At 56.6% G+C, this 12,991-nt stretch overlaps 6 protein-coding genes across 6 annotated transcripts; 2 read left to right on the top strand and 4 right to left on the bottom strand.

The window, feature by feature from the left end:
- Positions 1–461: 461 nt before the first annotated feature.
- Positions 462–2,501, top strand: K489DRAFT_231158 (uncharacterized protein). Its single transcript, XM_033599815.1, has one exon. The coding sequence runs from the start codon at positions 827–829 to the stop codon at positions 2,417–2,419; it is 1,593 nt and encodes a 530-aa protein (XP_033459088.1). The 5' UTR covers positions 462–826; the 3' UTR covers positions 2,420–2,501.
- A 406-nt stretch (positions 2,502–2,907) lies between these two features.
- On the bottom strand, positions 2,908–4,222 carry K489DRAFT_380785 (uncharacterized protein). The gene has a single exon (XM_033604956.1). The coding sequence runs from the start codon at positions 4,150–4,152 to the stop codon at positions 3,217–3,219; it is 936 nt and encodes a 311-aa protein (XP_033459087.1). The 5' UTR covers positions 4,153–4,222; the 3' UTR covers positions 2,908–3,216.
- A 378-nt stretch (positions 4,223–4,600) lies between these two features.
- K489DRAFT_380784 (Asparaginase/glutaminase) lies at positions 4,601–6,681 on the bottom strand. The gene has a single exon (XM_033604955.1). It carries the CDS (start codon positions 6,238–6,240, stop codon positions 4,963–4,965), a length of 1,278 nt encoding a protein of 425 aa, XP_033459086.1. The 5' UTR covers positions 6,241–6,681; the 3' UTR covers positions 4,601–4,962.
- Positions 6,682–7,316: 635 nt separating this feature from the next.
- On the bottom strand, positions 7,317–9,600 carry K489DRAFT_389040 (uncharacterized protein; the record flags this gene model as incomplete). The annotated part of the gene is made up of 2 exons (XM_033606467.1): positions 7,317–7,544; positions 7,675–9,600. 2 exons carry the CDS (start codon positions 9,598–9,600, stop codon positions 7,317–7,319), a joined length of 2,154 nt encoding a protein of 717 aa, XP_033459085.1.
- Positions 9,601–10,311: 711 nt separating this feature from the next.
- Positions 10,312–11,140, bottom strand: K489DRAFT_231136 (uncharacterized protein). The gene has a single exon (XM_033599814.1). It carries the CDS (start codon positions 10,919–10,921, stop codon positions 10,376–10,378), a length of 546 nt encoding a protein of 181 aa, XP_033459084.1. The 5' UTR covers positions 10,922–11,140; the 3' UTR covers positions 10,312–10,375.
- A 90-nt stretch (positions 11,141–11,230) lies between these two features.
- Positions 11,231–12,973, top strand: K489DRAFT_401843 (uncharacterized protein; the record flags this gene model as incomplete). The annotated part of the gene is made up of 5 exons (XM_033607036.1): positions 11,231–11,419; positions 11,532–11,644; positions 12,149–12,564; positions 12,664–12,819; positions 12,894–12,973. 5 exons carry the CDS (start codon positions 11,231–11,233, stop codon positions 12,971–12,973), a joined length of 954 nt encoding a protein of 317 aa, XP_033459083.1.
- Positions 12,974–12,991: the final 18 nt, after the last annotated feature.

Raw genomic sequence — 12,991 nt, 5'->3', positions numbered from 1 at the left:
ATTCGACCAACAACCCGGAATGTTGGCTTGTTGGCATCGTTGGTCTGATGTTGGTAGGGCGGGACGCTGACAGACAAGCACGGCCTCCGACAACATGAAGCCATCAAGCGCAAGCAAGGGAGGCCGTGTCCTTTTGCTCGTCTGCGTCGAGCATGGCTTGTGCGTTTTACTATTAGCCTTTCTGCTATGACCGACCTACTGCCGTCGTCCAAACTGTGCCGTCGCGCAGCGGTGCATGCAGTAGTCACCTCATCTCGACCTCCCGCCATCTCTCCAAAGCCTTCTTGTGCGACAACCTGTCTGGCCTGCTCGCCTGGGGATACCCACGCACCCTGGTCGTCGTTCCTGTAGTGGTTGCACGCATCGCAAGCTTTCGCGGTTGTGGCTCTCAAGGGCCGGTCTTGACTACAGGCCTGTGCACGACGGTCGCCTGTTTCCCCTTCGCGCAAAAGTGGAAGGCCACCCACTATCACTCCCTCCAATTTTGATACACATTCCAGTTGCTCTCGACGGCCCTTTCCCGCCGCGGACGATCGTCGGGTAGCATCATTACTTCTGCCGTCGACGGACCCCCAATTCCTCCCATGATGGATGCGAAGCTCGGCCTCTAGCTTCGCGGCCACACTTTAGGCCATCACAGCATAGTCTAACGCGGTGCGCGTACACCCCGAGAAAGGCTGTGCCACCAAGCTGCCGCGAGCGCGATCCTTTCTCCTGGAAAACATTGTGTACAACGTCAAGTTGCGAGACCCTCGGCTTTATATCCAGCAGCGTCACCCTGCTACAGATCCGCCGCCATCAATTTGTACATCCCTTATCCAGCAACATGGCATCCTCACCCACTGAACACTCCTGGACCGAGCAATCATCTGTTCAGAGAATGGAATATCACTCATCTGACCTTCCGCCATGGGAGCAGAACTCGTTGGTTCAACAGGTTCCCAAGTTGCCAGATGGCTTCGCAAGTTGGAGTCTTGCTGAGCGGGAGGCCTATGCCGTCCACTGGCCAACTTTTCACAGCGATCATTTGGCAGCGAAATCCCCTTCACGATCAACTTCTCAAACATCATCTCGACAGGACTCTGTCGCGTCACATCGGGAGAAATCTCGACATTATGGCTACCGCAGTCGGTCGGAAGATGCGTGTCGCACGGAGGCCACCGTCGTCCAGGAGTCCGCGGATTTTGTGCGACCTCACATGCCTGCCCCTAGCATGCACCCTTCTACTCGCACGCCGGCTCTTGCTCCGAGCCCGAGTCAGGGAGCGATCGTTAGAACCATCTCCAGTCGAGCTGATGGTCAACAAGGGGGTTCCCTGGTCGCGTATCGCAGCTCTGGAAACACTGATATCGGACAATTCGAGCACCAGACTTGCCAAAATGAGTTCCGATTGTCATCTCACTCCGTGAATAACACGCTCGCAATTCCGGGCACGGCTTCGCGTCGACCTGTTAACACATCACCATACCTGGCGTCGACGACAGAATACCCAGGCAAACGTTCCCGAAGCTCCAGCCGCGCCGACTCAATCCGAGCACAGCAGCTGGCGTTGTCAGGTCAAATATCGCATCCAGGCAGCCAAACAAGTGCTCCCGAGGTCTACGGTCTCGGCATCGACGCTTCTGTCGACGCCATCCTGGAAAGCTCGAGCAGCGACCGAGGCTACTCCTCGCCGTCGCCGCGGTACAACAACCAGATGAATCGTTCCTCTCAGCAAATCCGGCATCAACGCCAGCTGAGCGCAGACTACGTCGTCACCGACATGCCCAGCCCACGTTCAGAATGGAGCCATGCTACAAGCACCACATCACGAAGCACAGGAAGCTCCCTGAGCCCCCAGATCCTGACATCCTCCTCCCTAACCTTCAGCTCCCGTCATCACAGTCCAGCCTTCTCCACCGTCTCCGCCTTCACCAATCCCGACCCATACAACCCCGACCTTCAACCTCTCCACCACAGTGAAAACATGCTCACAGGTGAAGCCCGCGACCCAGGCTACTGGCCGAAACCCAACCCCGGTCCCCCAGCCTCGAAACAGCACCTCACCGTCGCCACCACGCCATACAAACCCGGCCTTCCACCTTCACCATCACCTCGCCGGCCATCCCATCAACATCTCCCACCACTCTCCACCGCGCCCAAGTCACCCTCGCACGTCATCCACCACCACCACCACCACAATGAACAACAACTCGCCGCTCTCGCCTCACCTCCGATGCCGCCTGCCCTCTCGCCTTCATCTCCATCAGACCACAAGATGACCACATGGAAATCCAAGCTCCGACATAACCTCAAGAGCCTCTTCAAAGGCGAGAGGACGTCAGTAGAGGGCAGCCATCATTCGAGGAAGCCTGAGCGCGAAGGATGGCGGGAGGAGGACTTGGTGCATATGCCTCACCCGGACAGTATCTATGACTGATTCCACCATGTCAACTGCTCTTTATTTTGTTTTCTCGTCTTTGATGTTCTCTGCATTTCTCTTTTCGGGAGGGGGCGTTTCCTAGATGGTGGCGCATGGTATGAACCTGTTTGATCTCCTATACTGTGGGGAAGAACGTCTATTGCCTCTCGTCTCGCGATGAAATGAGGACGAGCGATCTGGGGGGTTTTTTCCCTTTGTCATATACTTATCACATTGGTGCTCCTTTTGCTCAATACCATCGTTTGGACATGCTCGCCGTGGAAGGTCCCGGTACTCTACCTTTGTTGTTTTTCATGTCTATTTCGAATTTAATCATGTGTTCATTGATCCATTTTGGGAAAGACTCACGCAGCGTTGACATTTCTTTGATGACTGTCGAGGCATGAGAGGAATAGGGTCATTCCTTGCAGACTGAACCAACGCTTGTTGACATGTGGTCTTTACGTATTGTTCAAAGAATTTCTAACGTCTTGGAATTCGTGTGAGAAGCCCTAAGAAGCACACCCCCGTAGACATACTGTGGTGTATCTAAAATCATGACAAGTGACACATTGGAAGCCTACTGTTCACACTCCGTCCTAGGAGGGAGCTCAAAGATCCAAAAACAATCAAGACTCAAATCATCCACGAAACGGAAGAACTCGCTAAAGCGATTCCTCGCACAGCAAAAGCCGATGAGCCCATCCACACAGCGAAAAAGGAGACCCGTCATGCTCCCGTCTTCAGCATCTCCCTCCGAAGAAACAACAAGAGAATAGGAATATAAAAAGAAGGAGACAAAATAAGCGGCACCATCAAATTTCACCCCATCCCCTCGCATCCCCAACCATCCCTTCCCCCCGCTCCACACTATCCCTCAAAGCCTCCATCAGAGGCAAAATCATCCTCATGTAGGTCTCCTCCTCGACGACAGCTTTAGGCGGCAAGCACTTCAATTCCACCATCTGCTCGACCTCCGCAAAGCGCCACTCCCACCAACTCTCCTCGGGACAAGACACTCCCTGTTCCCCTCCCTCTCCTCCCCCTCCCCCCTCCTCCTCAGAAGAGGGAGAACGAGCGGGGGAAGCACAGGGGAGGAGGAATCTTTGCTGATGATCGACCTTCAACAGCAGGCCGACGAAGCGATGGTACCAGGTGCGAAAGCCGCCCTTGACACGGGCGTGGTTGCGGACGAACGCGAATCGGTCCACCCCGCGCAGCCCCCTCAGCAGGGCGACCAGGTCCGCCGTGAAATCGAAGAGGTAGTGCCAGCAGCTCGAGCGGTGCAGGACGCACGTCAGGCTCTCCAGTCGCAGGGCTGCGACCCCGAAGGGGTGTGCGCCCCATTTGCGCATCTCCCGGAACTGCCGCGCGTCGGCGACGAAGGTTATCGAGCGCAGCGATGACAGCGATCGGGAGGGGAGCCGGGTCAGACGCTCGGGGATGCTGGAGAACGGGGTGGTGATCAGGAAGGGAGTGCGGCTTAGGGCGAGGAGGTGGCTGTCATGGTGGAATTGTTTGCTGACGAGAAGGACGGAGAGGGTGGATTGGGCCGTGTAGGATTCGTTAAGGAGGAAGGAGGAGGTGGTGCCGCAGGTTCGGAGAGGTTGTTGTTGCTGTCGGTTTTCTTGGTTGTTGGTGTTATCGGAGGAGAAGACGTAGTGGAGGATGAGGTTGCGGATCTCGGCGGGGAGATGAAGGAAGTGGGGGCTTGATTTTGATGTTGGAGTGGCCATTCCGGGGACAGCCATGTTGATCCAGTTCCCGACTCAGATCTCATGAATTGATCGTGGGTACTCGGTCAACAAGTACTGAGGACTGGCGAGGACATTGAGTTCGAGATCACCGATATGAGCAGGGGAGGACGCGATATCTTATCAGATCAAGCTCTCCCCGCGTTGTTTCCGATCTCGGCTTGCGGCAAGATCCGATCAGATCTGCAGGGTCCGCTCTCATCGGCCGAAACTCCGAGACCGAGTAGCCCGAGCCACTTATACCCTGTAGAAAAATGTCTCAAAGCCGTTCGTCTCTACGATCGTCTTTCCATTTTCACTGCCTTTGTGTATGTATCGAGCCTAGAAATGTTGACTCGAGTGCTCTGTGAAGGAATTGAGTGTAGAAAATACCTAATCACTTCTGAAGGTGATTGTGTCAAGAAAGTGTTGCCAAAATGAGAGCTTTCGCACGATGGGTGAGAGACGATGGACGACAAATGGGAATCCAGCGAACAGAAAAGTTGTCAGATTGCGCTACCATCCGTACTGTAACAGGAACATGTATCGCTCGCCAGAAGTATCCATCTATATTGACCGCGGACATGAACCGACTTCATGGGCCCATGCCGAGACTGTCGATGGTTGGTTGTTGTTCTATACGTGCAGTATGAAGTCCAAACTCCAGATGACCAAACCCCGCCGGGGGAGAGGACATTGACGAGACGACACGCAACCCCCCACCCTCCCCAAGTCCCCCAACAGTTGCCGTGAAAGAAAACCCCGGGAAAAGGAGGTAAGCAGAAGATAAGAGGGCGAGAAAAGATAGAAGAAATTCCCTGACCCTATTCACCCTCCGAAATTCGTAAATCGCCCCGTGACCGTCCTCTCCACGCGTATCGGCAACTGGGCCACCGAAAGCGGGCCATCAATCCCTCCCTTCTCCATCGGCGGCGGCGTGAGTTCGCCGCACAGGTTCTCCGCCATGCAGCTCTTCACCTCGGCCGGGCCCAGGTCAGGCCTGGCGAGGAGGTAGACGAGTTTGGTGTAGGCGGCCTCGGTGGTCATGTCGTAGCCCGCGACGATGCCGGCCTCGGCGAGTTTGCGCGCGGGCTCGTAGGCGGTGCTGACGCTGCCGTGCAGGCACTGCGTCACGTTCACGACCGTGATGCCCCGCGCCACGGCGCCCGACAGCGCCGGCACCAGCGACACCGGCAGGTTGCCCGCCCCGAACGTCTCCAGGATCACGCCCCGCAGGGACGGGCTGGAGAGGATGGTGGAGAGCAGCGCCGCGGTCATGCCCGGGTGGACTTTGAGGACGATGGCGGTGCTGCTGTCGAGGTGCGGGAGGGGCTTTTCGTCGTCGTCGTTGGCGGGGTGTTCTGGGCTGCTTTGGGCTTGTTTTTTCTTCTCCTGGAGGTTGTCGCCGTAGACGACGATGCCGGTCTCCGAGACGGCGCAGAGGGGTCCTGCGTTGGGGCTTTCGAAGCCGGCGTAGTTGGACGCGCTGACTTTCGTCACGCGGGTGCCGCGGAGGAGCTTGTGGCCGAAGTAGACCGTCACTTCCGGGAGGCGGACGTGGCTCGCGAGCACGATGGAGCCGAGGAGGTTGGCGCCGCCGTCGGAGTCGGCGAAGAACATGCTCCGCTGTGCGCCGGTCAGGACGACCGTCTTCTCCAGCCGACCCTGTGACATGAAGAGGAAGGATAGCGCGGCGGCGGTGTACGCCAGGGTGTCGGTGCCGTGGCAGATGACGAAGGCGTCGAAAGATGCCATGTTCGCGTGCAGTGTTTGAGCGAGCTGGTTCCACGTCGGGGCATGCGCTACCGCGCTGTCAAGCAGAGGGGCAAACTCGAGGACGGTGCAGAGGACATTGGCGCCGCTCCGGTCGCGTGGCAGGCGGAGACTTCGCGCTGCACGACGGACGCCATGTTCGTCGGTGATGTCTGTCGGCGGGATGGGCGTGCCATCGTTGAATTGATAGTTGGGCGAGAGACATTCGTCGAGGAAGACTTGGGAGGTTTTGAGCCCGTCGGCAGTGTCTTGCATGCAAATGGTGCCGCCGGCAACGATGAGGAGAACCGAAGGCTCGTAAGCCGTGGCGGAAGTGGTTCGAGCCCTGTACATTGCTGTGTTCTATTTCATGTATAATTTCGAAAGGTCTTGGAGTGTCGTCGATTTTGGCGAAAGTCTTCCCTGGATCAAGTCGTGCTGTTACTCCCCCTTCACCAAGGATCGCAAAGAATCGTTCCGATTCGGAACACGATCCGAAAATTTCTCGACCGTCAATCGTTATAGTCCACAATCCCGCGGATCCCCAATACGCTCCTCTATCCCACGCTTTCCAAAAACGGCATCCAAAGTCTGTCTAGGTAAATTCTTTTTCCCCAACCTCTCCAACCGCTTCGATCGCGGCAGCGTTCGAAAAGAAAAAAGCCCCCCAGGAAAGCGTTCGAAAGCGAACGTAAGCCAGGAATGTTCCCAAACCCGCCGAGAGATATCGATGAAAGGTAGCAAAAGCTCCGCTATACCATTTCACGACAAGAGCAAAATAGTCGTGGAAAGCGCGCCGAACGGCGGTGCGTCGGAGGGAGTGATGTGTGCATCTTCTCCTGCACGCGGCAAATGGGACAGCGATCGGCCCGTCAATAGCCGACGTTGCGTCACCGAGTACATACATGGAAAGCCGAGAGAAATTTCGTCTCGCGCTCGGGAGGGGGAAAGGGAGATCTCCCCCCCTTTTTTGCATGGACGATCCGGAAAAAGAAAACAATGTCCGCATGGATCAACTAAGTATTTTGAGAATGGAAATCCAGGTCAAACAGTCAAAAAGGTGGTGGTCCACGAGAGAAGAAAAGGGGCATCAGAGTGTTTCATAGAGGGTCGTTTGATCGTCAATTTCGTTCATTGTCCATGGAGATCATCATCGGCATCAGGTACAGAATAGAACGCGGCTCAGCCGTGTAGAGAAACCACAGAGAAGCCAGGATGGAGACGGAAACACGCTCGCTCGCTCGCAGAAGAGGACAGAGCCCAAAGAAACAAAAACCACTCTCCGCAACCTCCCATCTATCCGCAGTTCATCCTCATCATGAAATCATAAATTCCTTCTTCGATCATTCATTCGTTCAATCGTTCATTCATTCCATGTAATCATCCATCCGTCCCCATTTCCCACAAACCATTTCCCCAAAAAGGGAAGTCTACCGATACCGTCTCCTCCCATCGCGATCGACGATATACTCCCGCTCATAGATGCGCTCCTCGAATTCTCCTCCCCGCAGCGATCGCGGTGGAAGAGGGGCGTGGAAGCGTTCCCTCTCGCGCTCGCGCTCGCGCTCCCGTTCGCGCTCCCATTGGATCTCACGGATGCGGTCGGCGCGTTCGCGGCGGATGTCTTCGGTGAGCTCGACGAGGCGGAGGACGTCTTCCTGTGGGGCGAGGAAGGGCGGGTTGTTAGTTAAATGATATTTCTTCTGGGGCGGGAGAGGGAGCCTTTCGGTGAGGTGAGGGAAGGAGGTATGGAAAACGATAGCAAAAAAGCAAGAAAAATAAACTTACATATTTCAGATATTCGATGACGTAAAAGTGTTCCTCCGTCTCCTCGAATTCGTATCCGCGCTCGAGGATGGCTTCGCGGATGACGAGGTCCTTGGTGAGTTCGGTCCACATCTTCTCGCGGCGGCTGCGCGAGCGGGGTTCCGCTGGCGCCGCTCGCGGGGGAGGCGAGGATTCGACGATGCGGGTGTCGGTGATCTTGATCTCGGTCGAGGTCGCGGCCGCGGGGGTCGGCGGCGCCGGGGCCGGGGGAGGCGGTGGTGGCGCCGGGGCGGCGGGCGGCGGGGGGGGGGCGGGGGGGGGCGCGGGGCGACTGCTGGCGCGGCGGGGGTCGCGATCGCCGCCGCCGAATTCGCCCTCGTAGACGCGGTCGCCGGTGGAGAATTTGGCGCGGCGTTCGCCGCTGTAGCGCTGCCAGGTGATCTCCTGGGCGCCGCCGCCGACGCCCTCCATGCGGACGCGCTCGGTGCCCGGGGGCACGTCGACGAGGGCCCACTCGCGGGTGGCGCCGTCGTAGGCTTCGCCCGGGTAGGTCCGCGACGTGGCTTTGCGGTTGTAGTAGGCAGCTTCGTCGGCGACGGGGTCGTAACGGCGGGAACGGTGGTCGGAGGAGCGAGAGGAGCCGCGAGACGAAGAACGGTAGCGGTGGTGGGTGCTTGCGGAGCGGTGGCGGCGGGGCGGTTCGGGGTCGACGGGTGCTGGGGACGAGGGGTTGCCTCCGTCGCGGACCTCTCTGTCGATGATGATTTCCTCCTCGTAGGGCCGGCCGTCTCGAGTGCGTTTCCGTTTGATCTCGATTTCGAGGTTCTCTTCTCTGGCGGGTGGGGCAGGGGGCGGAGGTGGAGGAGAAGGCGACGGCGATGGCGATCGCGCTCGTTCGACCCCGTGGTCAATATGTCGGTGGTGAGTGATGACCTCCTGGATGATCGGCGGACGAATGATCGGCTCGAGCGGAGGAGGCGGTGGCGGAGAGGGTTCGGGAGTCGGTTCTCGCGGTGGCTCAGGAACCGGCGAAGGACTCCTCTCGCGGCGTCGGATGATGATCTCCTGCTCTTCGACGGTTTTGCGTGGAGGAGATCGTGGTCGACGGACGACCCATTCCTCTTCTTTCCGTGCGACCAGGTTTCCGCGGCTCGGGGATCGCTGTCGAGCCGGCGGAATGCTGCGTTCTCGAATGCGGATGTCCTCTTTGACCACCTCGCGGTCACGTCCCACGTTGCTATCTCGACGTTCTCGGATCTCGATATCGATGTCGTCCCTGCCCACGCTCGACCGGGGGCGAGGAGGCGCCGGTGACCGTGCTTCCCGGATCTCAATCTCCTCCTTTTCGATGAACCTCGTACCGGGCCCGCGACGAAATCGAACCTCTTCAATATCCCGCTCCTTCTCTCTCACCTCGCTGCGTGGCGGCGGAGGTCGCGAAGATCGCTCACCCTCTCCTCGTCGGATGGTGATGTCGATCTCTTCGTCCTTGCTCCGATCGCCTGCACGAGATCGAATCTCCTCACGCTCCGATTCCCTGGAGTCCACTTCGCTGCGTCGATCGCGTGGGTAAGGCGGACCTCGCGTAGAACGATCCCGCTCTCTTATGATGATCTCGTCCTGTTCAACCACTCGATCTGTGGGTGCACGGGACCTCCGCGTCGAGGCCCGGCTTCGGACGTCGTCATCCCGTTCGCGTCTCTCCTCCCGGACAACGAGTTGTCCCGCACCAGGTCGGCCGTAGTCTTCTCTTAAGAAGTCGGGCTGTCGGGCTGGGCGGTCATCTCGCTCGCGTACAATCGTCTCGACCCGGCGACCTTCGGGCTGTCGCGAGCGAGAAATGTCGACCTCAAAGTCCTCGTAGTCTCGATCTCGTCGGGGACGCCTGTAGAATTCCGACTCGCGCTCTTCGTAGCGGTCGGCGACAGGGTATTCTCGCCGAGACATAATGTGCAGTGTGTGTGTATATGGCCGCTGGCGGAATGTTGACCGAGGACGGTGATCGCAAGCTATGGCAGGAGGAAAAGCCAAGAGGATGATCACAAGGATGAGTGGAAGTTTTTGGACGAGCACAACGGGTCAGCGACTGATCTGGTTATGCTCTCACAAGTCGATCAGCTGGGCAAGAACGTGGTATCGACCAGGAGCGACACTGTTCGTCTCGGACGTCGTTTCACGATGGATCAGGTAGTGATCGACGCGCGCGCGCGCTATGCGGCCGGCAGATCTGTGGGCGATGTAACAAGTCCTGTGGTGCAATGTGGCCACTTCAGAGCGAAGTCGTTCGGCTGTGGAGGCAGGATCAGAAGGTGGCCGTCGTCGGGTGCGTGGGTGCGAGGATGAGTGCGGCGTGGTGGGTCTGAAGCAGCGACGACAACACTTGCGTCCAGGTGTGGAGGGAGATGCGACGCTCAGCCTGGCTTCCGTCGTTGGGTTCGTGTTGTGTTGCAGAAGTAATACTCAGACAGACCAAGGAGGATCAACAAGAAAGTCCTGATATGAAGAGGAGGAGGAGGATGAGGAGGAAGAGGAGGAAATGCCCACTGTGAGACGAAGACTGACTGCTGCTGCTGATGACATTCCTCACGTGGACCCTGTTCTATCCCGACCTGACCTGAAAACATTGGTGACGGAAAAACAGGTTGGCGGATCACACAGATCGCTGGAAGATGATGAAATGGCGCCGCACTCGCGTTATTATTCTTTCACTCACGGCCAATATTCATGCATTACTATATACGTATACATATGATGTATGCAGCCTCGTATCATATCCTGTACATCTCAACGATAACTGTAGATACTGCGATGAGGACGAAAGAAGAATAAAAATCCTAGAGACATCACTACTGTCTGACTGTTGGGCGAGGAATGATGATGATGAATAGCCAGCCAGCCAGCCCATGACGATGTTCACATGCGTGCGTGTGTGTGTGCGGGTCCGCCCAGGTGATGGATTGAATTGATTTGAATTGATTGATGGATTTGATTGATTGATTGATTGAATTGATTGATGGATTGATTGAATGGATTGAATGGATTGATGCAGGTGGTCCGCATGGTCATGGTGGGGCATTCCACCCGGGCTGGGCAAGTTTCTCGGCGGAATTCCTCCGTACATAATGATAAAGCTGCCTAGCTGAAGAACAGAACTGGGCGGCCGCGGCCCATAGACTGTTTCCAGTCCAGTCCAGTCCAGTGCAGTATGACGAGGTTCCAGCGAGAGAAGTGTCGTCCGATCCATTATTCGTCTCAGCGGATATATCATATGTCTGCTTCGATAATCAATGGGACATCCGGGGCTCCGATGCCCCTCCACTCCACGTCTTTGGGCCAAACTGGTCCAGTCCAGTCCTGTCCAGTGTCGCGTCCATTGACCATGACTGACACCTCTCGATTCAACGAACCGGCCTCCTCGACAGTCTCATCAGCCACTCGCGGATCCACTATAGCAGCAGGGCCGAGTCAGTCGGACGATGGAACACTCACCACCGAGTATATATATATATATATATATATATATATATATTCACACGTCGACTGCAAAACCACCCTAGGCGAACCTCTTCAGCCATACATGTACAGCAGTCAGAACAACGAGCATAACCCAATTCACGCGTGGGGTTTGTTTGTTGGGCTTTCCTTCCTGTCCGATGATGATGATGATGAGCAAGCGGTGTTGCGCATGCAGGGAGTCAATAAGAACGGAGGAATGCACAATGTCCTGTCGGAAACAACGTGCCGGACTTCAACGATTGTAGTGGTGGTAACAATAATAGTAATGATGATGATGATGATGAAAAGATGTTATGCAAAAAGTTCAGAGTCGAAAGCGACACGCACACATATAATTATATACACATATACTTCGCTCACAGCTCTCCGAAGCAGACGACCCGCCCGCGAGTGAAGATCCAGAGATGGCGAGTCCAACGCTCTCTTCTGGTGCCAGACGGTGCACGACACCACGAAATCAGGTACCCCAGGGTAGGTAGGTGGGTTTTCACCATCGACGGACGGACGGAGCCCCATCCGCAAGGCGGAAAGGTTTCGGGATTGCCAGTGAAAGGGAAATCAAAGGGGAAACGGTGATCGGAGGATACGGTGGCAAGCTGGAGGGATTCCGCGATGCAGATTGTCGCGCATCGATGAGAACGGGGAGATGCGACACCCGGGTATTGTTGTTGTTGTTGTTTTTCTATTGTTGCGTTGGTACCTAGGTGACGACAGTGGGGAGATCTCGATTATTGTTGTGTCGTCGTCGTCGTCGAGAGAGAGAGAGACACACACACGATCGAGCCCGCGGTCCGACATCAGAACTTTTTCCGAAGCACGCACGACACACGATTTCCATCGGTGACAATCGCTCGCCATCGCGCTAGGAGGACAACACCTGACGACACACTCGCCGATCACATGATGTTGCCGGGGGAAGAGTGACTTGAAAAGATTCGGGATCAACAGATGAGAATGCCCTTCTCTCCTTGCACTATAGTGCTTCCTCGATCCCATTCGATCTTCATGCCCAAAATCGAGACCCGCCACCGTATCCGAAGAACATGCCGGCTCATACATGCTCCCGCTGCGGTAGCGCCCAAGAGACCGGTCCTCTCCGCTCCATCAGCCTCAACCAACGACGGCGACCGATCCACACAGTTGCCAACCGTTCACAACGACAACGTTGCCGCGGCATCTCCTGCGCCGCGTGCGATCACCCAGCCTGTCTCCTCTGCGGATTGGACCACGAGAATCTCGAAGAGACCTCCTGCGCCGAGGATGATGATTACGGAAATCTGGCCGCGTCCGGCGATGGCGAGGGCGCGAGTCGGCTGCGGATCGCGCGGGAGTGTAAAGCCTGTCCGGGCTGTTCGGCGAGGAGTTGGAAGGATGGCGGGTGCGATGCGATGACTTGTAAGTGAGGAGAGGGCCCCCATCTCCCATCTCGCAGTCATGTTTCATATCAAGAATGCATGCATGCAACAACTGATTGTTGGTTTTCCTCTGCCGCAGGTCTCGTCTGCTTCACGCAATGGTGTTGGGGCTGTCGGGCGACATACGGAAGCCGTGGGGCAATCCGCCATGGGAGAGGGTGTCGCATGGCGCAAGCCGGCCGTTTGGATGTTCATGATAAGAATTTGTCGTTGGAGGAATTGATCGCGGGATGGAGTGAGTGGCTTCTTCCTAATCGACTGGTTGAGTGGCCACTGGAGGCAAAATTGCTGACACCGGTCTTGCTGTAGCACTCGGCGAGACCAAGGGGTTCCAAATCGACACAGTCATCATCTCCGGACCTGAAGATCTGTCTGACAAGGAAAACTGAGCGCAGCTTTTTTGCGCC

Source organism: Dissoconium aciculare (assembly GCF_010015565.1).
Source record: "Dissoconium aciculare CBS 342.82 unplaced genomic scaffold K489scaffold_7, whole genome shotgun sequence".
Lineage (NCBI taxonomy): Eukaryota > Fungi > Ascomycota > Dothideomycetes > Mycosphaerellales > Dissoconiaceae > Dissoconium > Dissoconium aciculare.
Note: the sequence above shows the minus strand (reverse complement) of the source record. Positions and strands in the feature narration are given on the sequence as shown.